At 44.7% G+C, this 27,384-nt stretch overlaps 1 protein-coding gene, 1 long non-coding RNA gene and 1 other non-coding gene across 6 annotated transcripts; 1 reads left to right on the top strand and 2 right to left on the bottom strand.

Moving 5' to 3' along the window:
- Positions 1 to 44: 44 nt before the first annotated feature.
- On the bottom strand, positions 45 to 27,244 carry NOL8 (nucleolar protein 8). Of its 4 annotated transcripts, none has more exons than XM_040449602.1 (17): positions 26,977 to 27,244; positions 25,763 to 25,991; positions 25,130 to 25,192; positions 23,714 to 23,792; positions 22,007 to 22,142; positions 21,425 to 21,493; positions 17,614 to 19,446; positions 15,991 to 16,098; positions 15,145 to 15,264; positions 14,825 to 14,915; positions 12,105 to 12,243; positions 10,113 to 10,190; positions 4,390 to 4,658; positions 2,834 to 2,960; positions 2,266 to 2,336; positions 1,019 to 1,098; positions 45 to 554 (listed from the first exon to the last, which is right to left on the bottom strand). In XM_040449602.1, exons 2-17 carry the CDS (start codon positions 25,899 to 25,901, stop codon positions 504 to 506), a joined length of 3,453 nt encoding a protein of 1,150 aa, XP_040305536.1. In that variant the 5' UTR covers positions 25,902 to 25,991; positions 26,977 to 27,244; the 3' UTR covers positions 45 to 503. The 4 variants fall into 4 exon arrangements, with proteins under 4 accessions (XP_040305536.1, XP_040305537.1, XP_040305538.1 ...); XM_040449603.1 differs by lacking the exon at positions 26,977 to 27,244 and adding an exon at positions 26,647 to 26,848; XM_040449604.1 differs by lacking the exon at positions 25,130 to 25,192.
- LOC121013792 (uncharacterized) lies at positions 9,511 to 10,028 on the top strand. The gene is made up of 2 exons (XR_005782924.1): positions 9,511 to 9,711; positions 9,945 to 10,028. It is a non-coding gene; the product is annotated as an uncharacterized LOC121013792 (long non-coding RNA).
- On the bottom strand, positions 10,468 to 10,654 carry LOC121013809 (U2 spliceosomal RNA). Its single transcript, XR_005782936.1, has one exon. It is a non-coding gene; the product is annotated as a U2 spliceosomal RNA (small nuclear RNA).
- Positions 27,245 to 27,384: the final 140 nt, after the last annotated feature.

The following is a 27,384-nucleotide window of genomic DNA, read 5'->3' as shown; positions in this document are numbered from 1 at the left end:
CTGAAATGCCTTGCATTTCAGTTAGTTGTTTATTAGGACACAAGTACAGAACTCAGACTGATTTGTATTCATCTTTTAAAAAAATGACAATATACAATCAAAAATACATAATTCATGTAGCCTATAATTCACACAAAGCCTAACTTGGAAAACACAAGTGCTCTTACCCATACATTTAAAAAGACTTTATGTAAACTCTCAATTAGAAGATACCCATTAGTTACTGAAGATAGCACAGAGATTATATATAAAAAGTATTTTGAGGGGTTGTCTTGTGCTTTGTTTAAAAAAAAAAGTTCATGTTAATTTTTTGCAGAATTACTTACAAAGAGATACAAGCAAATCCACAGAAAAAGATAGCAAACAGAGTGATATCAACCAGGCAGATTTTGAATCCCTTCAATCTGAATTCTTTCTCACTTAAAATTATTTTCTGCATCACCCGATTTCCATAGGTAAGCCTTGCTCATATTCAGTATCAAAACCAGTGCTGACATTTAATATTATTTTGGTTTCACTCTCCTTTTGGCATCTTTATGTTTCTTCCGACAGTCCTAGAAAAACGTAAATCAAGCCTTTGTTAAACATAAATGTGAATCATTTTCAAGTGTTGAGGAACTATAAAGTAAAATTTGGGTTATTCAGTGTCAGGATTATGGAAAGCATTATGGGAGTGCTCACTTGGAATGAACAAGGAATATTCAAACTTTTTAAATATGGAAACCATATTTTAGTGTTCCCCAAACTCAGGACTTACTCTTACTTAACAAGCATGGCGGGAACTTGACCACACAGGCGGCTGCTCTTAGGTTCCTCACCTGCACCAGATATGGCATGACCTAAACAGAGTCCCTTCCTCCATGGTGACTCTTGAGAGGTTAAATCATGGCCTCAGGTGTCACCATTTGTGTCTTACATGTTACTCCTTACTACCGATTTCTTACACCAGACAAATACTAACACACAGACATAACAGTGCATCCATCTGAGGAGACAGTATGGGGATACTGTTACTCACCATACGCAAGTTGTTTGTTCTGGCCTCCCAAGAATTCCTGCTGATATTACTTCCCACTCCTCTCCAGAATAAATGAGAACCTCATAAGGGAAAATCAAAAGACAAGGCAGAAGATTAATGCCTTTAGAATGGATGATATGCTAGTGCTGGCATTATCAAGGTCTTCAATTCTAGTTAACACCGTTTTTTCCCCAATTTATGCTAATTTCATTTTATTTATTTTTAGAAAATGTTTATTTATTTTGAGAGAAAGAATCCCAAACAGGCTCCATGCTCTCAGTGCAGAGCCTGACACTGGGCTTGATCCCATGACCGCGAAATCACTTCCTGAGCCGTGACCAAGAGTCCGACGCTTAACCAACTGAGCCACCAGGCGCCCCTACAATTTATGCTATTTTAAAGAATATTTTGTTTTTACAAAATGAAAATATAGAGCCGCTAGAATTTTTACCGTTTATGTATCATTTACTATTCTGTATCTTGCTTTCTGTTTGTGCGAGGCTTTAAGAAATGAGTTCACCACAATGGAATACTCCTTGGCAATGAGAAAGAATGAAATCATGCCATTTGCAGCAGTGTGGATGGAAGTGGAGGGTATTATGCTGAGTGAAATAAGTCAGAAAAGGACAGATATCCAATGTTTTCACTCATATGTGGATCTAGAGAAACTTAACAGAAGACCATGGGGGAGGGGAAGGGGAAAAAATAGTCACAAACAGAGGGAGGGAGGCAAACCACAAGAGACTTAAACACAGAGAACAAACAGGGTGGATGGGCGGGGGGAGGGAAAGTGGGTGATGGGCATTGAGGAGGGCACCTGTTGGGATGAGCACTGGCTGTTTAATGTAAGCCAATTTGACAACAAATTATATTTAAAAAGATAAACTTAGGTGATTGAAAAAAAAATGAGTTCACCAAGAGCCTCAGTTTTCACATGAACGTTCAGGGTATGAAAAACAGGAGTTTTGCCCATCTAGCATCTAAGCAAGTCCCCACAACAAAGAAGCCCTTGTTGATGATGATGATGAATGAGGGAGGGAGGTGGGGAGTGGGAGCTCTCATCTTCCAGAGCTTAACCAGTCTACCTGTGTGAGTCCAAAAACAGAGACAGCTGAACCACATGACCTTGCAAAGGATCAAAATTTTTGCCAAATACTTTCTTGGATGCGTGTTTCTGTATTGGAGTGCACAGTGTGAGAGCTGTACCATTTCCTGTTCTATATCATTTAATCCAGAAATGGACTCACTATGAAGTCTTTCATCATTCTTAGAAAAAAAGAAAAATCTTGTAGTCTCTTTCTCAGGTACTGATACTTCTCTGAAACAAGAGAGGGAGGGGAGAGAGAGAGACACTGGTTAGTTAATTTCAACATTTCAGATGAAATGTTCTGAAAATATAAATGAACTATTCCTTAAATATATCTGCTTTATGTTTTGCTCATTTTGCCCTGATTTAAAGTGACTCCACCCTGTATTCAGCATCCTCTCTTCTACCTGAAGCTTTGGTAATGCAGACTTATGTCCCATGGTGGTGGCTGACCGTCTCACCCCAGTGTTGCTACCCCATCTGCCAGTGTTTCCCATGGGACATTCCAGGGTCCTCCTGCTAGACCCAGGACTTCATACCCCTCACAGGGTGCTATCCAGTTTTAAGGAAGAGACGTGATCCCTGTTACAGAAAGGCTAGAGAACTCTAAAGAAGCTGAAAAGAAAATGAAGTTGTCTTGTGAAGATAAATTTGGATAGTTCTATCAGCATGTCTAACTCAAGCTCTACAAATTATGAAACAGACCTGCACAGAAAGAGACTGCTTACCTCGGGCTGGGCTTCGTGTCGTCTGTTTCTTCTGTAACATCCTCCTCTTCAGAACTGCTGTCTTGGAAACGAGGGGCTCCCTGCCAGACAACCTTCCCAGTTCTCATGGTCTCAACTCTATAGGCATCTGTATCATCATGGCAATGAAAGGGGACAGGACTGTACCCGATCACACTCATGTGACTGCTTTGACCATGCACACATAGCTCTAAGGGTCCAGTATCTTAATCATTAATTTAAAATCAGTAGTATCTTTTTGGATTTTCAATATTAATGGAGACAAAGTGTCATGTTTTTTTGGCATTACCAAGGTGATCTGACAAGAAATATAGTAATACTATAAAAAGATATAAAAACTAAAGGTTTATAAATGTGTAACATAAAAGAACAAAAGTGCTAGCAAGAGAAGGCCAAAATAGAACATGTTGCAGTGAAACCACGTTTCCCTGTTTATTCATCAGTGAGGAAAGGAAACATCTGTCTTTACATTTTCAGTTTCCAAATGGTCTTTCTGGAACCGCTGAACAAGCCACTGCTATAAGATGTGGACAGTGCCCCTGATTCCTGGAGCACGGAAATCACACCCGAGGCGTCTCAGCACTCATTTCAAAGTGAATTTTCTCACACCTGGCTTTCAGAAGAGTTACAGTCAATATCCACATCACACCAGGTCTGTTCAGCAGTTTAGGACTGACCCTCCTACTCAGAGGGACATCACATGCAAGAGAATAATGTAAGAAGAGCACATGATGTATTGTATCTTACTTAAGAACAAATTTTGAAAAACTGGATCACTGCCCTCCTGTCAGAGGACCAGAGAAATGACACTAAGTACTTATCTGCTGCACGCATGGATGCTACTTTAAGCATGGTATCACACTGTAGGTGGGTGTGCGGCATTCTCTTACATGGGCACAGCCGGCTTCTCGGTGAGCTTCCACAACAGCTGCACTTCCATCTTAAACACTAAGGGAGAGCAGCCTAACTAACAGCTACTGTTAACTTCTGGGTCACGCTGGCTTCCAGACATGAACCTCCTGAAACGGAACGCAAAACTGTACATGCTGGAGTTTGTGTTTTTCTCCAGGCTCTGGCACATTTCCCAGGATTAAGTGGGAAGCAACCAGCATGTCGATGACAGTGCATCTGTATAAAGCCAAGGTTGCCTATTTCCACCTTTCCCTACCAGATGGCACCGGCTTGCTACAGGTCCTGGTTTTTCCAACTGCATGTAAGACAGAAGCTACGTAAATAAATGACTCCCTATATTTCTCACGATTATTTCCATCCAGGAGAAGGAATGCTGCACGGTACATGCTCCCCTCCGAGTGGCAGCTAGACGTCTGCTCCTTCAAGTGCAAAAACCCTTCTTGCTGTGTGAACACAGCTCCAGGCACGTGGTCTTGGCCATATAATACTGAATCTGCTGTTGTTCATTGAAGTGGAAGAGAATAATTCTCTTTCCAACTAATGTTACATTATTACATTTAATGTAGACTCAATCTATTACGTTCAAGCTACCTGAAGTAAAAAAGTTAAAACAATTTAGAAAGTACCTTCCTTTACATCTTTAGCATCTGAATCAAAAAAGGAGAATGTGAACCCGCCAGGCTGCCAGGCCCCAGCTGTCAGAGGCGCGGGCTCATGGACTTCGACCTTCTCGCCATCACGATTCTCAGTAGAGGGCGTGTCGTCTGCTGTTTCACTGGTAACTTTTGTAGTTTGAAATATTTCTTTTAAGTCCGCAGCAATGTTATAATACATCTCTTTAGACACCTCAGGCAGCTTCTCAGCCTCCTCCCTTTTCTTCCTCCGTTTTGCTTTACTGCAGGGACACATACAGACACGCACGTCACAAAGAGACCATCAGCTGCCAGAAATTAGAACACCTTGGAAAACTAACCCATTCTTTCAACAACCCAGAGGATCCACATATGAAACTCTACTCATAAAAGCAGAATCTTGACCAATAAGCTTTTAATACAGAAAACCATGTCAAACAGCTCCAAACATTACACAAGAATATCTCCCTCCCATCCTGAGTTACATTCCATAAATCACACCTAAGATATTAGTTTTAAGAAAATCACTTAACCACAAAAGGCCTCAGTTTCCTCACCTGCAAAATGAACATGCTAAACCCGATAACTTTTAAGATCTTTACAAGTTCTAAAGTTCTGTGAATTTTGGGGCGCCTGGGTGGCTAAGTCGGTGGAGCTTCTGACTCGATTTCGGCTCAGGTCATGATCTCACGGTTCGTGTGATGGAGCCCCACATTGGGCTCCATGCAGACAGTGCAGAGCCAGCTTGGGATTCTCTCTCTGCTCCTCCCCTGCTCGTATTGTCTCTCTCTCTCAAAATAAAAATAAACATTTAAAAACTAAAATTCTGTGGCTTTTACAACATTGGTTTTAGAAATGAATTATAAATGTGCTAAGTCTACTCTGTTTTGATATGGAATGTTGATGTCATTCTAAACCTGCTCTGCATTTATTTTTGTCTTTGAAGTCGGGATAAAAAGTTCCATGATTATTTCCAATACTGGGTTTTTAACTATTACAAGACTAAAAGCATTCTTCCTATTAGAGTCCACTCCATATATCATGAGTAGTATTGGGCCAAAATTCTAACTGTATTACCTATTCTAAAATACTAAGTGAACAAGATGTCCTAAATGAATGCCTTCTTGAGGGAGACTGTCACAGAGAGATACTTTTAATACTTCATTTAGAAAACCAACCTGGCCAGGATTTAAGGACAGATATGCCTTCTATGGGACTGAACTCTGAGAAACGGTGTACTTCAGACAGTTCCACATGATTATCACTGAACCATCTTATGGCATTTTTATTTTTAGTAATATAATTTATTGTCAAATTGGCTTCCATACAACACCCAGTGCTCATCCCATATGGCAGTTTTAAAAGTGGTCTAAAGATACTTTGATCCATTTTTATGATGTGGGAGTTAATTTCCCATCCCTTGAGTGTGGGCTGGACTTAATGACCTCTTGAGGAGTGGAGTAAGGCTGATGTGACCATGTGTGATTATGGAGATGAGGGTCACAAGGTTCTCCTTGCTCTCTCCCCGCCCACACCACCCACCGTCTCTGGGGGAAGCCAGCTGCCATGCCCTGAGGGCACTCAAACAGCCAAACAAGAGGCAAGAATGGAGGCCTCCTGCCAACAGACGTAGGTGAGCCATCTTGCAGGCAGTCTTGAGCCCTCGGAGAATGCAGCTTTCTGAGAGCCCCTTAACTACCCAGTAAAGCACTCCCAAATTCCTGACCCACAGAAATTGGGACCTAATAAATCTTTAAGGCCAAGCTATTCAGTCTTGGGGAAGTTTTTTACACAGATTCATGATGGATGCAGATTTTGGTACCGAGGTGTGAAGTGCTGCTCTAACAAATCTAAACCAGAGGAGGGGCTGCACAGACCAGGTAATGGGCAGGTCAGGAGGCAGCAATGAGGGTGTAGGCAAGAGCCTGAAGAGCCTTGCAGAAACTGCCAGTAGAAACTACATAGCCACTGAGGAGGCTGCAGGTAGGGCTGTGGGAAATCGAGGTAAACACTACTGGAAACCTGGGGGAAAGGGATCCTTGTTATGCCATGGCAGGAAGTTCAGCAGCACTGCATCATCTCTGTTAAAGTGGGCCCTGGGACATGCCTATGAACAAGAAGCTAGCTAGGAAGGTGTCTGGGAAGGTCTGAGGGTATTTGCTGGTTTCTTCTTGCTGCTTGCAGTACAACGCGAGCAGATAGTTTCACCGAAGGAAGATATTTCTTATAAGAAGCTAGGACCTCATGGTCTTGAAGACTCCTAGTTTCTAGAACACAAATGACATGAAATTTAAGAACTGGCTTCTAAGCAAAGAGCAAATCTAAGACTCAGAAAACATAGTCTAAAGCAGGCGTTAGCAAACCAGAGCCCAAGGACCAAAGCCGGGTTGTTGCCTATTTATGTGTGGGATGCAAGCTACAATGCAATCTTTTACAGTCTGAAATGGTTGGAAAAAATAAAGAGAAAATGACTTTGTGACATGGAAGATTACATGAAATGCAAATGTTAGTGTCTTACTGGTAATTTTATTGGAACCCAGCCTCCCTCACTCACATATTGCCTGTGACTGCTTTCCTATTACAAAGGCAGACTGGAGTACTGCAACAGAGACCTTGTGGCCTGCAAAGCCTAATATATTTACTCTCTGATCTTTTAACAGAGAAATGTGTAGACCCCAGTCTAAATATAAAACAAAATCCTTTGTTAAGACCATAGCCATAGCCCAGAAACTTCAACTGTTCAAACGAGGCTCCTGAGGAATTTAAAGGTGGTGTCTCAGCAGACGTCCACAGGAAAATAAGCTGGTCTCCAAATGATCTGTGGGTGTGGCTCCTGTCTAATGGGAGTGAACCCATAGGAGATTCACAGGAGATTCACAAATATTTTAAGAGAAATAGGTTAAGAGAAACACAAGCCTGGATTGATAGGTACCGTGATATTCTACAAGGAAAAGGCTTTTGGATTCCCACATTTCTACTAGGAAAAAGAAGGCTGAGAAAATTACTTAGCCACAACCCCATGCGACCGTTCATGAAAAAGGAAGGATGATCCAAAAGGCGGAGTCAAGACCGTGGAGAATTATTACCAGGCCCACAGTTCTAACCTAAGAACTCCCAATGTTTGTCCAAAGCTTTTTTGTCAAAATGTTTGTCAAAGCTCTTCCGGACTGGTGCCCCCTGTGCCTCCTGTATCCTCTCTGGACAGCAGAGCTCACGGTGGCCATCCTGTACCTGTCCTACCACTGTGTTCGAGAATGGGCAGTAACCAGTCTCTCTGGTTCACAGTTCTCTCCCGTCTCTAATTACAAGACCTGCACTCAAGGTGTCGTACTCTAGGAATTACAACATTCAGCCTCATTTGCCCCTAGATGGGATTTGGATGACAGCATCCCAGATTCTGAATGGATATTGTAGAAGTGAGGGTCCTGGGGAAGCCAGGGAGGGGGTGAGCATATTTTCCATGTGGCAGGAATATAAACAATCTGTGCCAGGAGGTGCATAACGGTGGTTTTAAATGTGTTCACAAATTCCTCGTCACTTCTCCCTTTGAGAGGTGGTGTTTACAAGCCACACCATCCCCCCAATCAAACTATGAGTTGGACTTAGAGACTTGTTTCAAGAAAACCGAACAGGGCCGATTGTCAGTGTGTGGCTCAAGGCTAGGTCATAAAACACACCGTGCCTCCTCCTCCTCTTTTGGGTCACCGGCTCTGAGGGAAGACAGCTGCCCTGTTATGAGGGCACTTAAGCGGCCTAATGGAGAGGCCAACAAGGTGAGGGACTGGCCCACAGCCGTGAGAAGGAGCCATCTTGGAGGCAGGCCATCCAGCCTCAGTTGAGCCTGCGGAGACTGAAGCCCAGGGCAACATTCTGACCACAACCTCTTGAAAGACCCTGGCCAGAACCACCTACAGAGGCTGCTCACAGAAACTTTGAGGTTCTAAGTCTTTGTGGTTTTAAGGTGCTAAGTTTCAGATAATTTTTAATGCAACAATAGATAATACATCCTACATATAAAAATAAATATACAAAATATACCCTACTCAAATGCCACGTTCAATGTGGGTTATTTGGAATAACATACAAAAATTCTACATTGCAGAAAATGTTTATATTACTTCTACTTTGGTCTGATCTGATTCTTTTTATTTTTTTTTTTATTTTTTATTTTTTATTTAAAAAAAAATTTTTTTTTTCAACGTTTATTTATTTTTGGGACAGAGAGAGACAGAGCATGAACAGGGGAGGGGCAGAGAGAGAGGGAGACACAGAATCGGAAACAGGCTCCAGGCTCTGAGCCGTCAGCCCAGAGCCCGATGCGGGGCTCGAACTCACAGACCGCGAGATCGTGACCTGGCTGAAGTCGGACGCTTAACCGACTGCGCCACCCAGGCGCCCCGTGATCTGATTCTTTTTAAAAGAAACCTTTAATCTTGGAAAAATTTTAGATTTACAGAAAGGTGACAAAGACATTACATCATTCCCAAATAGCCTTCACTTAGTTTCCCCACATGGTAGCATCTTCCGTAACTCTGGTACAATGGTCAAAACAAATAGATTAACATAGGGTCATCGCTATTAACTTAACTCAAACCTTATTCTCATTTCCCGTTTCTCCACAGATATCTTTTTTCTTCCAGGATCTAATTCAGAATACCACATGCCTTTAGTGATTTTCACAGCCCGAAAATGAAGGAATTAAACGAGGCAGACTTGGTGGTTGCTCCACACATGTGCCGTATTTGTCAAACTGATAGGGCATGTATGGGAAACACAAGTTCCTACCACGCTGAAGGAGTGAGACGACTGAATCGCTGCCCTCAAAAAGAGATGTCCAGGCCCTACTTTCTAAAACCTGTGAACATTACCTGATTTGGAAAAAGGGTTTTTGCAGAGTTTTTTTAAGTACCTTGCAAAGAAGAGATTTTCCAGGATTATCCAGACAGGCCCTAAATGTAATCACAAGTGTGCTGATAACAGACACAGAGATGAAAGATGCAGAGAAGAGGAGGCCACATGAAGACAGATATAGAGACTGCAGTGATGGAGGAACACAGCCAGGTGAGGACCACCATGGGCTGCTGGCAGGCACCTGAGGCCAGGAGAGAGGTGGGAACAGATGTTTCCCCTGAACGCAAGAGAACGTAGTTCTTCCAATAACCTTGACTTCAGACTCCCAGTAACTTTTGTGGTTTTAAGGCAGTGAAGTTTGTGGTGATTTGTTACAACAGCCACAAGAAACTAATACAAGTAGGAGGCACCAGAGCAGCCCAGGAGCACATGCCATTTACTTGCATGAGACTTCTTTGTTAAAAGGTAAGACTTTCGGGGCGCCTGGGTGGCGCAGTCGGTTAAGCGTCCGACTTCAGCCAGGTCATGATCTCGCGGTCCGTGAGTTCGAGCCCCGTGTCAGGCTCTGGGCTGATGGCTCGGAGCCTGGAGCCTGTTTCTGATTCTGTGTCTCCCTCTCTCTCTGCCCCTCCCCCGTTCATGCTCTGTCTCTCTCTGTCCCAAAAATAAATAAACGTTGGAAAAAAAAAAAAAAAAAGGTAAGACTTTCTCCACCACACCAAAAATGCTACTCTAACTTTTCCCTCCCTGGTCTTAAATTCAATGCAATGTGGACCAATGGATAGATATTGGCTACTATCTACTACTATTGTCTGAAATGAGATTAATTTCTATGATCCTCCTCCAGAGAGAAGTAGCTGACTTACCTTTCTTTTGGCTTATCATCGGTCTTCCTTTCGTAAGTGGCATGGTCATGCCTTGTTGGATCATAACGTATGACATCCCTATGTAAACGACAGACAGGAATAAATTGGGAGAGAGAAATCAGAACATAATGCAAAAAGTTAATAGTAAATCGTTAAGTCGACATTGGAGCTATTCCAATTTTTTAGCAAGACAAAACCACACAACCAAAGAAGAGTGTCAGAATCTTGTTAGAGACAGTCATATTTTAAATTACCCAGTTTTGAGTTTCCCTGGATCTTTTTTTAACATTAAAAACTATTTTACACTTACTAAAATATGGATAAAACTGGATTTGCATAAAATATTTTAGGGGGGAAAGGTTGGGGAGGTGAGTAAAGGTATAGAAAGGAAAACTGGGGATGCCCAGCTGGCTCAGTCAGTAGAGCATGTGACTCTTGATCTTAGGGTGCTGAGTTCAAGCCCCACTTTGGGTGTAGAGTTTACATTAAACTGATAAGAACAGATACTACACTTGATCTTAGCCAAAAGGCCGAGAAGCGATGTAGAGTTTACATTAAAACAAAACAAAACAAGGGGCACCTGGGTGGCTCAGTTGGCTAGGCATCCAACTTCAGCTCAGCTCATGATCTCGCAGCTCATGAGTTTGAGCCCTGCATCAGGCTCTCTGCTGTCAGCATGGAGCCCATTTCGGTTCCTGTCTCCCTCTGCCTCTGTCCCTCCCCAGCTCATGCTTTCCCTTTGTCTCAAAAATAAATAAAAACATTAAAAAAAAATTAAAACAAAAAAACAAAAAAAAGAAAAGAAAACTGGTCACATGGTAGTGATTGTAGAAGCTGGTGTATAAGGAACACTAGTCTTTCCAAATTATGTGTTTAAAATTTTCTGTAGTATAAACTGCTACATTTATAAAGTTTCACAGTATTTATTTATTTAATTTATTTATTTATAAATGTTTATTTATTTTTGAGACAGACAGAGACAGAATGTGAGTGGGTTAGGGGCAGAGAGAGAGGGAGACACAGAATCTGAAGCAGGCTCCAGGCCCTGAGCTGTCAGCACCAGAGCCTGACACGGGATTCAAACCCATGAGCCGTGAGACCATGATCCAAGCCAAAGCCGGACACTCAACTGACTGAGCCACCCAGGCGCCCCAATATTTATTTTTTAAAGCAGGCTTCACCCCTAGCACAGAGCCCAACATGAGGCTTGAACTCGCGATCCTGAGATCAAGACATGAGGTGAGATCAGGAGTTGGATACTTGGGGCACCTGGGTGGCTCAGTGAGTTGAGTGTCTGACTTCAGCTCAGGTCACAATCTCTTGGTTTGAGTTCGAGCCCCGCATCAGGCTCCGTCCTGTCAGTGTGGAGCCTGCTTGGGATTTTCTCTGTCTCTCAGCCCCTCCCACATTTTCTCAAAAATAAATAAAGGTAAAAAAAAAAAAGTTGGACACTTAACTGAGCCATGCAAGTGCCCCTACAGTTAATATTTAAATCACTGTCCAGCTGCTTCACTAATGGAAGCAATGCTGTTGTGACATCTAAGTACATAAACAGAAAAAATTTAAGATTAGTTTCCTAGAGTGAACCTGGATCAAAGAGAAGTATATTTTTAAGGGACTGATACATACTGCCAACCACACTCCCCAGAACATTTACAATGGTCTACTTTTTTTTAAATTTTTTTTTTTCAACGTTTTTTTTTTTTTTTTAATTTATTTTTGGGACAGAGAGAGACAAAGCATGAATGGGGGAGGGGCAGCGAGAGAGGGAGACACAGAATCGGAAACAGGCTCCGGGCTCCGAGCTGTCAGCCCAGAGCCCGACGCGGGGCTCGAACTCCCGGACCGCGAGATCGTGACCTGGCTGAAGTCGGACGCCCAACCGACTGCGCCACCCAGGCGCCCCTACAATGGTCTACTTTTATACAGAGTGCAATAAGGCATTTATGTCAAAGGAAAATAGGATGGAATGGGATGGTACATAAACCATACTTAAATTTCTTAGCGGCTACTGATCCTTTGTGTGTAGAATCGCTGAGGGTGGTTTGCAAAACACTCTGCACAACGTCCAGAGTTTTGAGCTTCTCGGCAGCAAGCTCTTCTTCCTCGGCAGTTCTGTTGCCGTTTTCCTCTAAGAGGTAAAAGGGTAATTAACAATCTCTTGGCAAACATTACCTGAGCAGTCTCAACCATCAAACATTTACAAGTACCTAAACACGGGCAAAGCACATTCAGACAGGCGAAAGAAGGGCCAAACCCCACCTTCCTAGCCTTCCTGTCCCCACGCCCCTCAGTGCCACAGGGAATCCAGAAGTCTCATGACCAACAAATGAAAAGTCCCATTCTTGTTTGTAATTATGAAAACATAATTGCATTTAATGGCTTTCAGTGGCAACTCAAAAATTCTAAGGTAAATATTGAAAATGTAAGAGCAAGATATTAATTACAAAACTAAAGTAATTAAACTTTTTTTTTTAACATTCTAAAAATGTTATTTAAATTACACGTAAATCTAAAAACAGAAGGTAGTGAAAGATGGCACTGAGAAAAGAACAGTCAGGAGCAAAGATGACCCACATTTGGGAAATGCCCACGTACAAGAGAAGGCTAAAGCCACAGGAACCTACCTACCTACAGAACCTCGGGAACCAGGAACAAGAATTGGGAGAAAACAAGGGAATTTTTGGTACAAAGGGAGCAAAGAGAGGACATCTCAAGTCGGGTGGTCGACAGGGACAGACACCATGGGCAGGCCGGCGAGGCCGAAGCCGAGGAAACACCACTGCACTGAGTGGGGTTGCTCACTGCTGGGAGGCTCCACAAGTCAGAAGAGTGTCGTGTGGACCCAGACCCAAGAGGCAGAGGTTCCGAAAGCAACCTCCACATGCAGCGCTAAATGCAGGCCAATTTGCTCTGCCCGCTCCCGCCTCCTCAGGGAAGTGCTCGAGCGGCTCTGACGGGCACGCTGATGTGGACCCTGCAGAACCTGCTCTCCAAACCCTGGTTTCCAGAAGCGTTTCTGGCACAGGACAATCACCTCAAAGAAGAGAGGGTCAAAGCAAAGAGTGCATTTTCAATAAAAAGCTGTGGGGGATAAGCTTAGGAATCCCCCGGGCTTACAACAATGGGTTGACAAGGCATAAAGAAATACAAAGTCATAAAATGCTCACACCCGAGTATGGGTAAACCAGATTGGCACCCCAAGAATAAGGGGGTGCAAACACCCCGAGAATAGGGAGGCACAAAGGTGCCAGGAATAGGGAGGTGCAAAGGCACCCCAAAATAGGGAGAGGGTGCTAAGCCCCCCAAAATAGAGAGAGGCAAAGACCTGAAATAGAAACGGCGCAAAGGTGCCCAACACATAGAAACAACAAGATTAGATATTCAGGGTGAAAGCACCCCAAATTTAGTACTATAGCAGAAAGCTGTTTTCATAGGAGAATAGGGCCAGGTTAGGCACATTGGTGAATTGGACTTTGGACCACTGCGATGCAGGCAAAGCAGCCCGGAGTGGAGATGGTTAACAAAAGAAAAAGTGTCTTGTCAACCCTGAAGTTATTCCCTCTATCTATCTCATCCCCTAGGCTAGCTAAGATAAACAGAGGTGCTACCTCAGGCCTGCTGTAAACAACCTTCAACCTGACTGCCCGGCGCCAGGATTTGGTTTGTATTAACCCAAACCCCTATCCACGAATATCTTCAAGACCCCTTTCTCTCATGGCCACCAAGTTAATGTTCACAGATTCATTGTCCCTTTGTGCACGTCCATCGCCATGTTTGTAAGGCTTCTGATCCTAATAAAAATGGGGCAAGGACCCTTACTCGGGGCTCTTGTCTTTTCCCCGACATTACCCATCTCTCGCTTTAATCCTGCGTCCACTCTTCTGCTGACCAAAAGAGAACTTTGTTAGAGTCTACGATAAAAAGCCAACCGCTTCTGATTCAGATGCAATTTAGAATGAAAAAGGTGGGTATGGCGACTCGGAAGCTGGTAAGGTGGAAGGAATGGCCCTGTCAGCAGGAGCACACCCCTGAGAAGGGGGGACAGCAAGTATGAATGGTGAGGCCCAAGATTAACTCAGGAAGGACAGAAATGCGCCGTGAGGACAGAGAGGTACAGAGACCCGAGAGGGAAGTGGGGGCCTCACTTGAAGTGACCCTCCTCCAGGCCAGGTGGGAGGAGAGGGTTTTCTCGAAGGATAAGATGGAAACTCAAGCACAGAAGGTCTTGTAGAAAAAGTCTGGAGCCACTGCTGAGAAGAAAGTCAGAGATCGTCACTGCTGCCAATGTGCCCACACTGGGACGAATGCAAGCAGACTGGCACTTGGTGGGGTGCTGCTTCTGAAGGACCTGCACCCAGCATGCACGCTGGGCGGAAGACCAATGCTTTTGTTTCTAGAAAGCCATGTGGGACTTAACCATCTTCCCCAACCTTGCCAGGACCTACCAAACTACGGTCAGGTAGGGCCCATCCTTCTCCCCTGTGCCAGGGACAGGGCAGAGGAAGACGGGGTCTCTCCTGTCCTTTCTGGCAGCTTAATATATACCAACAAGTTCAAGGAGTACTGAGTAAGCAACAGTGGGTCATGGGCCTCACACCCGGAAGTCTTGGGGTGCAGGCTCCCCACATGGCGAGCAAAGGGGCCAGACCAGACGATTCCCCAGGGAGCCCCAGCTCTGACACAGGACGGTTCGGACAGTAGGTGTTTACCTTCCCGTTCCTCCTCACTGTCACTTTCCAGAAATCGTGAGTCCATGCGGAATCTGTCATCGGTGCCGAAGTGAGACTGTAAGTCCATGAGCTACACAGACACACAGATAATCGATAGCCATGATCCAAGACAGTGCTTCCCCTCCCTCCCCTCACCCTCAAATTCACGTTAGTGTTTGCATAATCTCACCACCCACGAACCCATCAAAATGAACACCGAACACTGGGGAGCAGATCTGGGTCAGCCTGCACTTACGCAGATTTAACAACTGTGTCAAAAACATGGACGTATTACAGGTGTATTTTCAGCCTTTACTAACCTTCCGCCCAGCTCTGCCCTCAAACTGAGGTTTAATTCTGAACCTGTGGCTGTCATCTTCGGAGTCGGATTCCTCATCCTCACTGTCAAACAGCTTCCCAGATGCTCTACTCACAGACTCCTGGAACAGATGCAGACAGAGTTTATTAACAACCGAGACAATCTGCAATTCCTTCTTTTAAAAAAAAAAAAAAAAATTTTTTTAAATGTTTATTTTTGAGACAGAGGGAGACAGAGCATGAGCGGGGGAGGGTCAGAGAGAGAGGGAGACACAGAATCCGAAGCAGGCTCCAGGCTCTGAGCTGGCAGCACAGAGCCTGACGTGGGGCTCGAACTCAATGACCGTGAGATCATGACCTGAGCTGAAGTCGGATGCCTAACTGACTGAGCCACCCAGGCGCCCCTGCAATTCCTTCTTTACGTAATCTTAAGCCCACACTTAAGAACCAGTAACCCAGATGCCTCTCCCAGGAAAGGCTGGACAGTCAGAATGCAAAGTCCTGACTCCGTGACATTGACTTGGCCTCTTGCTTGGCTCACTAATGTCGAGGCTCCCAGTGCAGTCTGGATTGGGCATGGGGGTGTGGATGTCATACAGGACACACTCTACAGGGTGTCACTAGGACTGATGTTACCTGGCAGACAATGTGGAAGGCAGGTTCATGTGGGGGAAAATCTGTAAGGTCCCCGGTGTCTGTGTGTGGTAGCCTGGGGAGCTCTGGGGCTACTGTGGCTCTGGAGGATTTTACACTGAACCTGGCAGTTGTGAGGAGGTCTTGGTCTGCAGTAGGCAGAAACGGATCTGCAAGAGTGGTGAATGCCCATGTGGACTTCCTGAGATACTTACTTTTACTGGCTCCTCTCCTGGGTGGCTTTGCCCCCGAGTTGGTGTCTCCTCTGTGTCGCTGTCAGAACCAAAGATGATGTGTGTTGGCTTGTCCTCTGGATGGCCATCCTAGAGAAGTCAACAAGAGCTTTACACCTGCAGATAGCCCCTCTTTCCTTCCCCGGACAAGGCCCCTTCTCATCCCACTTGTTTCCCAACAGGCAAACTTAAAACTTCTTCCTCTCTGTGTCCAGTTGGTCCAGTGGACCTTCTTGGCATCTTTTAAATCTATTCCCACTGTCACGGCCCTGGTTCTGGCTCATGACCTCCCAAAGATTCTCCAGTTCCAGATTTGTCCCATTTCACTTGTTTGTCATAGCCCGAACAATCTTACCCAGATAGAGGCCGGCAAATATTTTCTCTAAAGAACCAGAGAGTAAATATTTCAGGCTTTGCAGACCACATATGATCTTGGTCCTGTATTCTTCCTTTTTGAACTTAAAAAAATTTTTTTTTAATATTTATTTATTTTTGAGAGAGAGAGAGAGAGAGAGAGAGAGACAGAGCATGAGTAGGGGAGGGGCAGAGAGAGAGGGAGACACAGAATCCGAAACAGGCTCCAGGATGTGAGCTGTCAGCACAGAGTCCGATGTGGGGCTCAAACTCACGGACAGTGAGATCATGACCTGAGCTGAAGTCGGATGCTCAACCGACTGAGCGACCCAGGCGCCCCTTTTTTGAACCCTTTTAAATGTGAAAACCATTGTCAGCTTGGAGACTGTACCAAAACGGGATGGATGGCCTGCAAGCCATGGTTTGCTGATTCCTGTTCCGATATATACACAACTAATCTTCACTCTCTTCCTTTCTAGCCACAGAATAAAGTCCAACCTCCACAGCCTTTTGCAACTTGCCCTGCTTCTCTCGAGTACCCTTGTCCTCTGTCTATTCGGCTATAGTGGCTGCCAACGCTCACTTTTGTACAAACTGCTCCCCTCCCACGGAACCCCTTCCCTCTCCCTTCCCACCCTCCTACTTCTGCCCAACCAGTTCTCACTGATCCTTCTACCTCAGAGTCCATTCAGGCTGAGGGAGCCCCCACCCTTCCCCCTGGCTGATGTGTGCTGCACCTCCTTGTACTGAGGGTGCATGGGCACTCTTCTCTCTGGGTCCTGGGGCACTGAAACGGGATGAGACAATGACCACCAGAGGCAGGGACCAAGACCCTCATTCCCTAAGTCTAGCACTTCCTGTGAAGGCTGGGACTTTGCAGATGCACATAGTTGTGCAAAAAATGCATAAAGCCTCATTAGAGTGAATTTTAGTGAGACATAAACCACTGGCAAGTGACTTACACGTGAAGTCGGACATGTTAGGACACATCACTGACCTATAGTAGTTAAAGCTTTTAAAAGAAAAGAAATCAGGAGGAAAACTTTAGATTAAAACAAATTAAGAATATTTTCAGTAAATAGTTTAATCTCAATTTCTCTGGTCTATGCTAAAAACAAGGTGACCAAATCTTCTAACACAAGGGACACAACATGGAACAGGTCGGTGCTGGGACAGAGGCTCTGAGGGGCACGAGGATCTTCGCTGGAAGGAAGGGTAGCCTCGTGGTGTCCACACTGGGCACGCACTCACCAAATCTGCCAGGGCGTTATGAACCAGCTGCTTCCGCACTTCTTTTGCCTTCCGCCTTTCCTCCAAGGCTGCCAAACGTTTCTCGTTATCGTCAGTATGCTTACCCTTAGCGGGCAAGCCTGACCAAGCGGTTACAGGAAGTGGGGAGTCCGTGCTGCTGCCCTGAGCGGCTCTCCTGGAAGAGCCCTCCAGTGCTTTCCCAGGGGCCATGTGGCTGCTCCTTCCAGAGCCCTCTCTTGTCTTTCTGGTCCCGTGGTAACTGTCTTTATCAAAGCCGATCCTGGGGGTCTTTATACCAAGACTTAAAGATTTCTCATCTTTTAACGGCAACAGACTAGAAGTAGGACTTCTACTTCCCCTCTCCGAATTGCTTGGGGATACCATCTTGCGATCCTTGCTCTCAAAAGTGGATTGTCTCTTTTCAGGCTGCATTTGGTTTGGGTCACTTGCCTTCTTTGCATGCTGGAGAGGAGTTAGTTCGCTTGGTGAGTCATTAGCGCATGGGGACCCCTTTCCTGTGGGCAGGCCACTGGGATCACGTTTCAAGGAATGCTGATCTTTATTTGTATCCTCAGAGGCCACTCTGTCTTTCAGGGTTTTTTTTACTGATTCCTTTCCATAGAGACAGCGTACCCCCTTGAAAGCCTGGAATTTCGGCTTTAGGCTGTTTTCCTTTGGTTTCTGTTTTCCATGGGTGTTTTCTTCTCCTTCTAGGAGGGCGGCCACTATCTCCGCAGGCTGGATACACTGCTGGCGTCTGTGGAGTCCACCCCGAGTCCTGTGGCTCTTGGAGGCCTCGTCACACTTGGCGGGGGTTTCCTGGTCACCGCTCTCAGGGTCATGTCCTGGAGCCTGCAGGTCACTGCCAGCCAGCTGTTCCAGATCAGTTAAAGTGAGACTCACACGACGGCAGTTTCTCATCAGAGCATTGTACTCCTCATCTTCCTCAGACCCACTGCATTCTGACACAGAGCCCACATCTTCACAGCTGTTGGAGTGGGATGTAGCCCCGGGACTGACGGCTAGTTCCGCGTTGGTTTTTCTGTTTTGGGCTTCAACAGAGTGATCAGAAAGCTCACAGTTTTTTCTATTTTTCAAAGCTTTCTTGTGTACAGACGTTTCCATTTGTGAAAATTCTGTACTGCTTTTGACCTCACTGGGCTTTTTTCTTGTTGCAATGATCTCATCTGTGTCTCCTGAATCATAGTTGCAATCGCTTCCTATGACATGGTCTTCACCAGCCAGGCAAGAGGCATCACCTAACCCTGGTAAAGAGCGCAGTTTGCGAACATCTGGTTTGAAATCACCCCTTACAACGTCGAAGGGCTCGTTTGCAGATTCATCTATTGACGACCGCATAGTTTTCTCCAGGCTTTCCTCTCTTGCGATCAGTAGTCTTATTTCTTCTTCGGAATGTGTATCATCATCAGACATGTGATTTCTGTTCCTGGTAGTTCCCATGCCAGAAGTCTGAACAAATACATTTTTAAGTTTCTGGCTATGAGAAGCAGGTACACGCAGTAACGGAGGAGTAACAGGATCACAGGGTGTTTCCTGTGTCACTTCTTGCTGTAGGGGCTGCAGACTCCCCGGAACCCTGCTGGGTCTTGCTCTTACAGCTGGAAACGCAGCACATGCCTCGTTCTTCTGCACTTTGATCCTCTTCCTGGGGGGGCTGTGAGCGGCAAAGAACTCCCCTCGTCGCTTCTCACTCATGGGATCATCCCCTCCTTCCAGTTCCCAAGTGAGGTGGGACACAGGGGTGACATCTGTGACATCGTCCCCGATCTTCTTTAAGTTGTGACAGTATTTTGATGGGTCATACTTCATGATGTCACCAAAAGTCAAGGAATAAAACAGAGGCACTAGGTTTTGGGAAAACTTAAGAATCTGGTGAAGCATACTGAGTACTGTGCAATCTTAAGGCGGGTCACTTACTCAGAGCCAATCCTCTTTTTCCCATCCAAAAGAACGAGCCCTTCACTCAGTGACCTCAGGGTCTGCGGAACTGAGCTTTACACAGCACGTCCAGAGTTAAATCCGAGTGCCACCACTGTTAGGCAGCAGAAATGGCAAACCCATTCAGGTTACATAGCAGGCACAGGGGCCACACACTGTTTTCTGTAAATCTGAGAAATCCATCCACTGAGCTGATACTGTACAGTCGAGTAGAGAGGGGTACCCAGTGGGGCATGGCCAGCTGCTGCAAAGCCTTTACTCTCCACTCCTCTCGACCATTCCTGCCTTCTCAGTACTGGCTCATCCCAGCTCTGATCTTCTCAGCTCAGGAGCATCTATCCCACATCCCGCTCACTCTGCAGGGCATCCCACAGATCTTTATCAGAAAGCCAGTGGGGCACCTGGGTGGCTCAGTCGGTAGAGCATGCCACTCTTGATCTCGGGGTATTGAGTTCAAGCCCCATGTTGGTGGTAAAGATTATTAAAAACAAAAACAAGGGGCGCCTGGGTGGCTCAGTCGGTTGACTGTCTGACTTCGGCTCAGGTCATGATCTCACAGTTTGTGAGTTCAGGCCCCACGTCGGGCTCTGTGCTGACAGCTCAGAGGCTGGAGCCTGCTTCAGATTCTGTGTCTCCCTCTCTCTCTGCCCTTTCCCCGCTTGTGCTATCTCTCAAAACAAATAAATGTAAAAAAAATCCAAAATAAAAAAAAAATTTTTAAAAAGCTAGTAATTCTTTCCAGGCCTGTTTTGTTGCTAACACAGTCTAGAAAGATTCTAGCTAGTGTCAAAGTGCTGTGATGACAGCTAGCACATGCTGATTAACTAAAACCTGTGAACAGGCAAACGTAAGCTGCCTTTAGCATTTAGGAACTACTGAACGCCCGCCAAATGTGTGAGGTGTGCTGGGCAGCGTCTGCTGTCTCCAGCTCCACACCGCCTGTCCTTCAATACCCTCCTCTTTGCTGTCAGCTGCTGCCACTCGTGGAGGGCTGAGAGGAAGTCTGCTTTCCCTGACGTTAGGGCCAGCAGCAGGGAGAGCAGAAGCAGCTGTGGCCAGTTGTCCGGGGGCCACAGTGGCACAGCGGCTGTGAGCAACGAGGACATACCTGTACTTCTCTAGCCCCGGGGTGGGGTGCTGTACTGCGGTTATTACCTTCGGACACTCTGACTGCCAGCTGCTTGCTCCTCCAGCACTTTTTTAAACCAGTGTATGCACTGCATCTGCTCTGAAATACCCGGAGCGGCTTCTGTTTCCCTGACCGACCGGCACGCGGGTTACTGCTAAAGAATACACAGGTGGCACCCTCTGTCCAGAAGTCCGGGATGCTAGGAATTCAAGGTCCTGCACAAGCTGACTGCGTTTCCTCAAGGGAACAGGCATCCGCGTTTACTCATCCAGGATCCACACTACTTCGGCACACACCAGTCTCCTGCCTGTCCACACGCTCCTAACTACTGGTCTTCCTACCACTTTCTATTAATGCAAACCATACCTCACTTCCTCCGAAACCTTCTTTAACAATGGCCCGAGCCTCCACCCCCCCACCCTGCCTTCTTTAGCGCCTTTGGCAATGGCTTTGAATCCATATCAGACAAGGAGGATATGAAAGTTAATCCATAAAAGTGCTTCTTTGAGTGTCATTCACTAATATAAAACCTCTCATTGTTTCAAACATGCAAGTGGGTAGGTCTTACCTTGCCCAGAAATTGAGAACATAAAAACTGTAAAAAAATAATCTAAGATTTACTGACAGAGGCAGTGAAATCCTAATGTGATGAAGTGAACTTTTGCAAGTATCCATTGCTGAGGTAAATACTAATCACTTTGAAAGGCTGTTTGCAAAGGATATCTTACGTTTATGTTGATTCTTTAGGTGAAGGACTGGTAATACTCTTCCAAATTTACTCACAATCCAATTCTAAAAGAAAAAGAAAAAGGAATACGTTTACTGTACACGTCACAAACAGAAAAGATTAACCATATTGCATAAACACTATAAAAAAAATCAAACTCACAGTGGGCCGTGATTACTGTTGGGTTTTGTTTTTGATAATGAAACTGGAGTTCTCAAAAAAAGTGTTTGGGGAAAGAAAGAAGGAGAAGCAGGACAGCCATCGGTCCCATACACACCACGTGGGATGCCAACAGCTAACAGTACGCATTAAGAAGGCAAAGTTGGGACCTGCCTGTACGCCTCACCACCTATGTATGTCCCTTGGGAGACCCACCTCCACTTTTGATTTCTTTCTGTAAAATGAGGGAGAACTGTGCTCATCCGAGAGTTGTAAATGCACACTGAAAACCCTAAGCACTGCCTATATTAGGTGCCTCAAATCAAGGGAAAAAGCAGCCATTCTAGACACGACAGTCGCAGTCACATGGTCTCAGGACTTGGTGCCTGGGCAACTTGGGGTTGCCAGTGGACACTCACTTTGTGCCCTGGCACTTCGGTCCCTGGCACAGCCTTCACATGGAAATCCACCACACCCATCTTCTCCAAGAAGTTGGTGTTGCCTATCGTTGATTTTTCTTTCTTTGCTTTTGCTTCTTCTCTCTCTTGGGCCAATCTGAATCAAAGAAGATACAAATAAGAGTTAAAACAACCAACCATGTATTGACAGTGTTTTATTTTACTACTGTAAACTTGTTTGACTTTATGTAATCATTTAGGATCTCTCACTTTTCCCTTTCGGCTTACTCACTATTGGCATCTTATTCACCCTCAACCCCTTCACTCTTCTTCAGGAGGAAGGGGTGTCTTTCAGAGCCCAGTCTGCCAAGTCTTGATTATTTCTACACTTAGAGGGAGAGAGAGAGGGAGAGGGAGAGGGAGAGGGGGAGAGAGAGGGAGAGAGAGAGAGAGAAGTGGGGCTCGAGCTCACTCAATGTGGGACTCGAATTCACGAACTGTGAGATCATGACCTGAGCAAAAGTCAGATGCTTAATGACTGAGCCACCCAGGTGCTCTATTTCCACACTCTTAATGAAGAGAATACAGAATGCCATCTCAACCTTCCAATTCAAACTCCCCTACCTTACTCAGGCCTGGGCAGCTGCATTGACCAGTCCTCATCAGCCTCTTGCCCCTGGTCTGTTTCCTTTATGTTCTTCCTTCCATGACTGTCAGATTCATGCTCCTCAGGCATGCCTGCCCAGACACTCCACGCTCACCCTGCCCAGGACCAGGGCTCTAGTTCTAGCACAGAGTAGGCACTGAATTGCCCCTAGATCAAGTTCCATCACTACCCTGTTCACAGAGGCCCTGAGCTGAAGAACAAAGTCAAATTCTCACCTCTGTCACTAGACCAGTCCTTCAAAATATGCCTTCAGCATGCTGCTTGACACCTGTTTTAGACCCTGCCATTTCCCTGGCCTAGAACAATCTAGTCAACTCTCTTGGTTACTGCAGCTGTACATCCCTAAAATGTTTCCTATTTGGAAAGCTCCCAAACTGTACTCTTTTCTCCCTGACAATAATATCTTTAGAATCTTAAAATGCTCTAATGATTATTATACTGTCTTGTTCTTAAATCACTTGCAGAATTAAACCTATGCCTCTCATACAGGAACTTCCTATTTTCTTTGTGTCTTTGTATGGCACTCGCTTTAAGAACCAAAATCAACATAAACACTTAATAGTGTCTATTAAAATTTAAATGTACATAACCCTATCATACAACAACTCCCCTTCTGACAGGAACCCAAGGAACCCACGCACCGTGCAGCTGCCATCCTCCAAGGTCATCTCTTATGACGGGTAGAAATAGTCTAAATGTTCATCATGAGTGGGGGATAACCAGTACCTGTGGTATAGCCATTTTCTGAAACAGTTAAACAATCACTACAAAGAAGGGGGAAGATCTACATCATCACAGAAAATTGTGTGTAAAAAAATAAAATAGGTATACATTTACATGAGTTAAAACATACGTAAATGCATTGCATTATCTTTTTTTTTGGTGGGTCTGGGGTCATGGGGAGTCACAGTTCAAAGGGACTTTAGCTCTACTTGTAACGCCTAAATTTGCTAGGACTGTAATAACATAGTACTTGACAGTTTCAAATCAATTAAGTGAATGTATAAAACCATTTACAATATAATAAAACACGGTTTAAATCCATGCCAAGCAAATCTTACCTGTGCAAAAAACTTTCTTTTGCTAGCTGAATTTGTAGTGTTCCACCTTTCCATTTTGTTTTATTTAAAACAGACATACCTATAAAGTAAAGAATCGTTATCCAAACACACGCCAGTGCTAAAATATATTGCAGCAAGTGATTTTTACAATTAGTACTAAGAAAAGTACACTTATCGATCAAAAAAAAAACAGAAGAAGTAAAGAAAACAAAGCCTGGGAGAAAAGGCCTAGGCTGTGGTCTCAGTTGAGCCACTCACCCCAAGAGTCCTTATGCTCCCTATTGCCCAGTGTTCCCTTCTGTTCCTGGAAGAACAGAATGAGGCAAATGTGTAAAATATAGCAAAATTTGTCACTCCTTCACAAAGTGATGCCAGGAACCTCTGGTAGATGACTGACATTTATTTACCATTTTATTGTTATCTCCCATGCTAAAACTAAAAAACAGGAGTATAATTTTCTAAGGTGAATCAGAGGACACTGAAACCCTGTACAGCTTTTACTTATCACCTCACAAATTATCACTATGTAACTTGCAAATAAATTAGCCACAAGTGACTACACTGTGTTTCAAATGCTATGCCCTAGTAATTGATTTTTCTCAATACCTGCTACCAGCTTCTTTAATAAGAACCACTGACAGAAGTTTCCATGTGGTAGGTACTACCACATGTAGTATGTAGTAATGTATTGGTTTAATTTCTGCAGTGATATTATTAGGTCAGCAGTATCTTTGTCATACATCAGATAAACTGGGGCTTCTAGTTGAAACAACTTGTCACAGGTTGCACAGCAGAACTGATGAGTTCTTTACCACCACTTATTTCTCACTGTACAAGAGAATAAATAAAAAAAAATTTTTTTTTTTTTTTTGCAAATAATAACACAGAAGGCTGATGGCCCTCTTTATTAGCATGTTCTCTTTTCAGTGTCTTTTGACTTTTTAGACTCAAGTAACGAGCATACGTTACTACATCAGTGGCAGTACCAATTATCTCTCCTTCCTACTTCATTGAAGGCCACGGTTTACCCTCAGCTTTACTCAACTTACTGGTAGAGATTTCATCTAAAGTCCTCTCCTAACAGTGCTTAATGACAAGAATTAGCTGCCTAAAAATGAACACATCGAGGAAGGGAGTATGGCATATACCCAAGGGCATATATGTCACAGGCAGTTCCTATGAAAGCGTGTCTCTTGCCCCAAATATTTGAGAATACCGTTTTTGAGCAAACCCAGTAGCAATGTGCTGCTATATGTCTGCTGACACCAGGTCGGATGGACCTAAACACATCCTGAATGGTAGGATACTAGAATTCCCCTGACCATGGCTATTCCTCTGGATGTCTTAAAAGTAGCTGTCGAGTTACACAATGACACGAAACGGCAAATAGAATACAAAGCATAGTAACAATCTTACACTTGTTCAGGTCTGCTTCTGCTAGTCTGATGTTGATATACGCAAAGACTTTCTGTGGATTTCCTAAAAAAAAACAAAAACAACAGAACAAAACAAAAACCAAACCTTCACCTCCTACCCAGAAAACAATGTAAAAATGGTTAAGTTTCTAAATTTAAAAAATGACTCTTGGAACTTTACACTTTCAAAGAAAAATCTTTATTTTTCATTGGATACAAAGATTGCATTTTTCTAAGCACGATTTTCAACATATTCCAAAAGAATTAAGAAAATAAATGTTAAGCAGTCAGTTAAACATTTTGCTTGTTGTGTGTTAGTGATATTCTATTTAACAGGACACCTTGGAAATATTAGAACTTTAGCTCTGAAAATTGAAAGTTGCATGTTTCAGAAAGCAGATGTTTTGGAATTTAGAATGCTATTTGATCCCAGAAATGTAATTCTGAGCAAGTTCCACATTTTCCATAACACCTTCAAGGCAAAGGGCAGAGGGATGGCATACACACAACAGTATCTTGTAATGAAATACTTTCAGTGTTCAAGGCTAACATTCACCTCCAGGGTTCCTTTATTTTGTGATATTGGTATGAATCGTATCTGCCTTTAACAACCCATGAAGGAGTATAAATTTACCTTTGTCATCTTTTCGTGTGATGATCTCCACGTCAGAAACTTCTCCAAATCTGCTGAACTGATTTTGTAGGTCTGCCCTGGAAATGTTCTGGCCAAGGCCGCCCACAAAAAGGCGCTTCACTTCTCTGTTGGCTTTCATGAATGCTGGGCATACACTTAGGGTGTTCTAATAAGAAAAAATTATTCTCTATCTGTGCAGGAGAATTCTTTCCCTTAGTTCTTCTCAAATCTAAAAAAACAAACAAAAACCAACAAAATGAAACAAACCAAACCGAACTACTTTCCCTGCAACTTCTACTTCAACTTGGTCACCTGGACCTGTGTTTCACTTTCTGTTGTCTTCCAAATTTCATCACTGGAGACTCTGCTCACGCCCTACATCCACATTTTCCACGAACACACTTTGGAACAACAACTCACACTCATACAGACACAGGTATAGGAAAATTCTTTCCCTCTAAATGACCATGATATTATACTCTAGCCCCTTTCACTAATGCATATTCCAGGTGTTTTTCTTTTATTCATACACACATTCACTGTAACAAAAGCTGACAAAAATGGGATGGGGCAGGTTAATATGCTACAGGATAAAAAGCTCTCCATCCTGGAGCTTCCCGGTCATATGAGATGTACACAAATGGCAAAACTACAACGTTACGTCACAACACAAGCATCTGCAAAGCGCTGTTCAATCACAATGAGAGCAACCGATACCACAGAGAATACAGGGTTGTTGTTGCTGTTTTTAACACTGCCAGCGTTGTACAAAGTGGTTTAGATGAGCAGGACAGGTGAAGTCATTCTCCCATTAGGACAAATAGCGGCGAAGCCTCAGTAATAAACCAGATCTAATTTCAGAACCTGTAATTCTTAACGCATACTAGGGAACTTGTTGGATTAGAAGACATTCGGAAGAGTCTCTATTCCAGAATTGCTGCGATTTAAGGCCCATCCTGAGATCGTTCATCCCGCTCATCTCAGCTCCGACCCTGCCCTCCTGGATAAGTGACCCCTCCTACGCGCGACCCCAAAACTGCGCCCAGAAGCCCAAAGCACGGCTCGTGTTCCGGGCGTCAGCCTACATCTATTTGGTAGCCTCCCCCGTCCCCAGCCTGCCCACCCCAGTCTTCTCCCTCCCGGAGACCCAAAAACGGAAAGGGAAAGAGTGCCACACAACCCGGTCACTTCCAACGCCCCAAATCCCTCCTCACCACGCTGTCTTCCGCAGCCAGCGGCGCCCATGCCCCTAACTTCCAGTCACGTGTCCCAACAGGCACGTTCTGTAGTCCTTCCTACTCGAGTTCCAATCCAGGCTCCTAAGGTTCCGTTACCACACTCAGTTCCAGGGCGTTCCTTGTTTCCTTTGCGGTCCTCTGGAGTACTGCGGCGCCTCGCCCCTCTGCCCTCAATGTCCGCAAAGGACCCCAAACCGAAATTCTCTAATTCGTACTTTAAAGAATCCACGCCCTCGGTTCTTCGACTCTCTGCCTAGGACGGCGGAAGAGACAGCCGGGGGGGGGGGGGGGGGGGGGGGCGGGGGGGGGTGGACGTAGAGAGGCTCCCTGTCACGTGGCCCTGGCACCTCCTCTGCCGTGACGTATCGGCCGGGTTGTTCCAAG

Source organism: Herpailurus yagouaroundi, unplaced genomic scaffold (assembly GCF_014898765.1).
Source record: "Herpailurus yagouaroundi ecotype Mexico unplaced genomic scaffold, PumYag 199, whole genome shotgun sequence".
Lineage (NCBI taxonomy): Eukaryota > Metazoa > Chordata > Mammalia > Carnivora > Felidae > Herpailurus > Herpailurus yagouaroundi.
This window is presented reverse-complemented; position numbering and strand designations above follow the sequence as displayed.

Coding starts and splice junctions, on each gene's coding strand:
- NOL8 (XM_040449602.1), bottom strand. CDS start 25,901: ATGAAAGCCAACAGAGAAGTGAAGCGCCTTTTTGTGGGCGGCCTTGGC. Junction 2,337..2,833: donor GACACGAAGCCCAGCCCGAG/GTAAGCAGTCTC, acceptor CTCTTGTTTCAG/AGAAGTATCAGTACCTGAGA. Junction 555..1,018: donor GAACAAACAACTTGCGTATG/GTGAGTAACAGT, acceptor ACGTTTTTCTAG/GACTGTCGGAAGAAACATAA.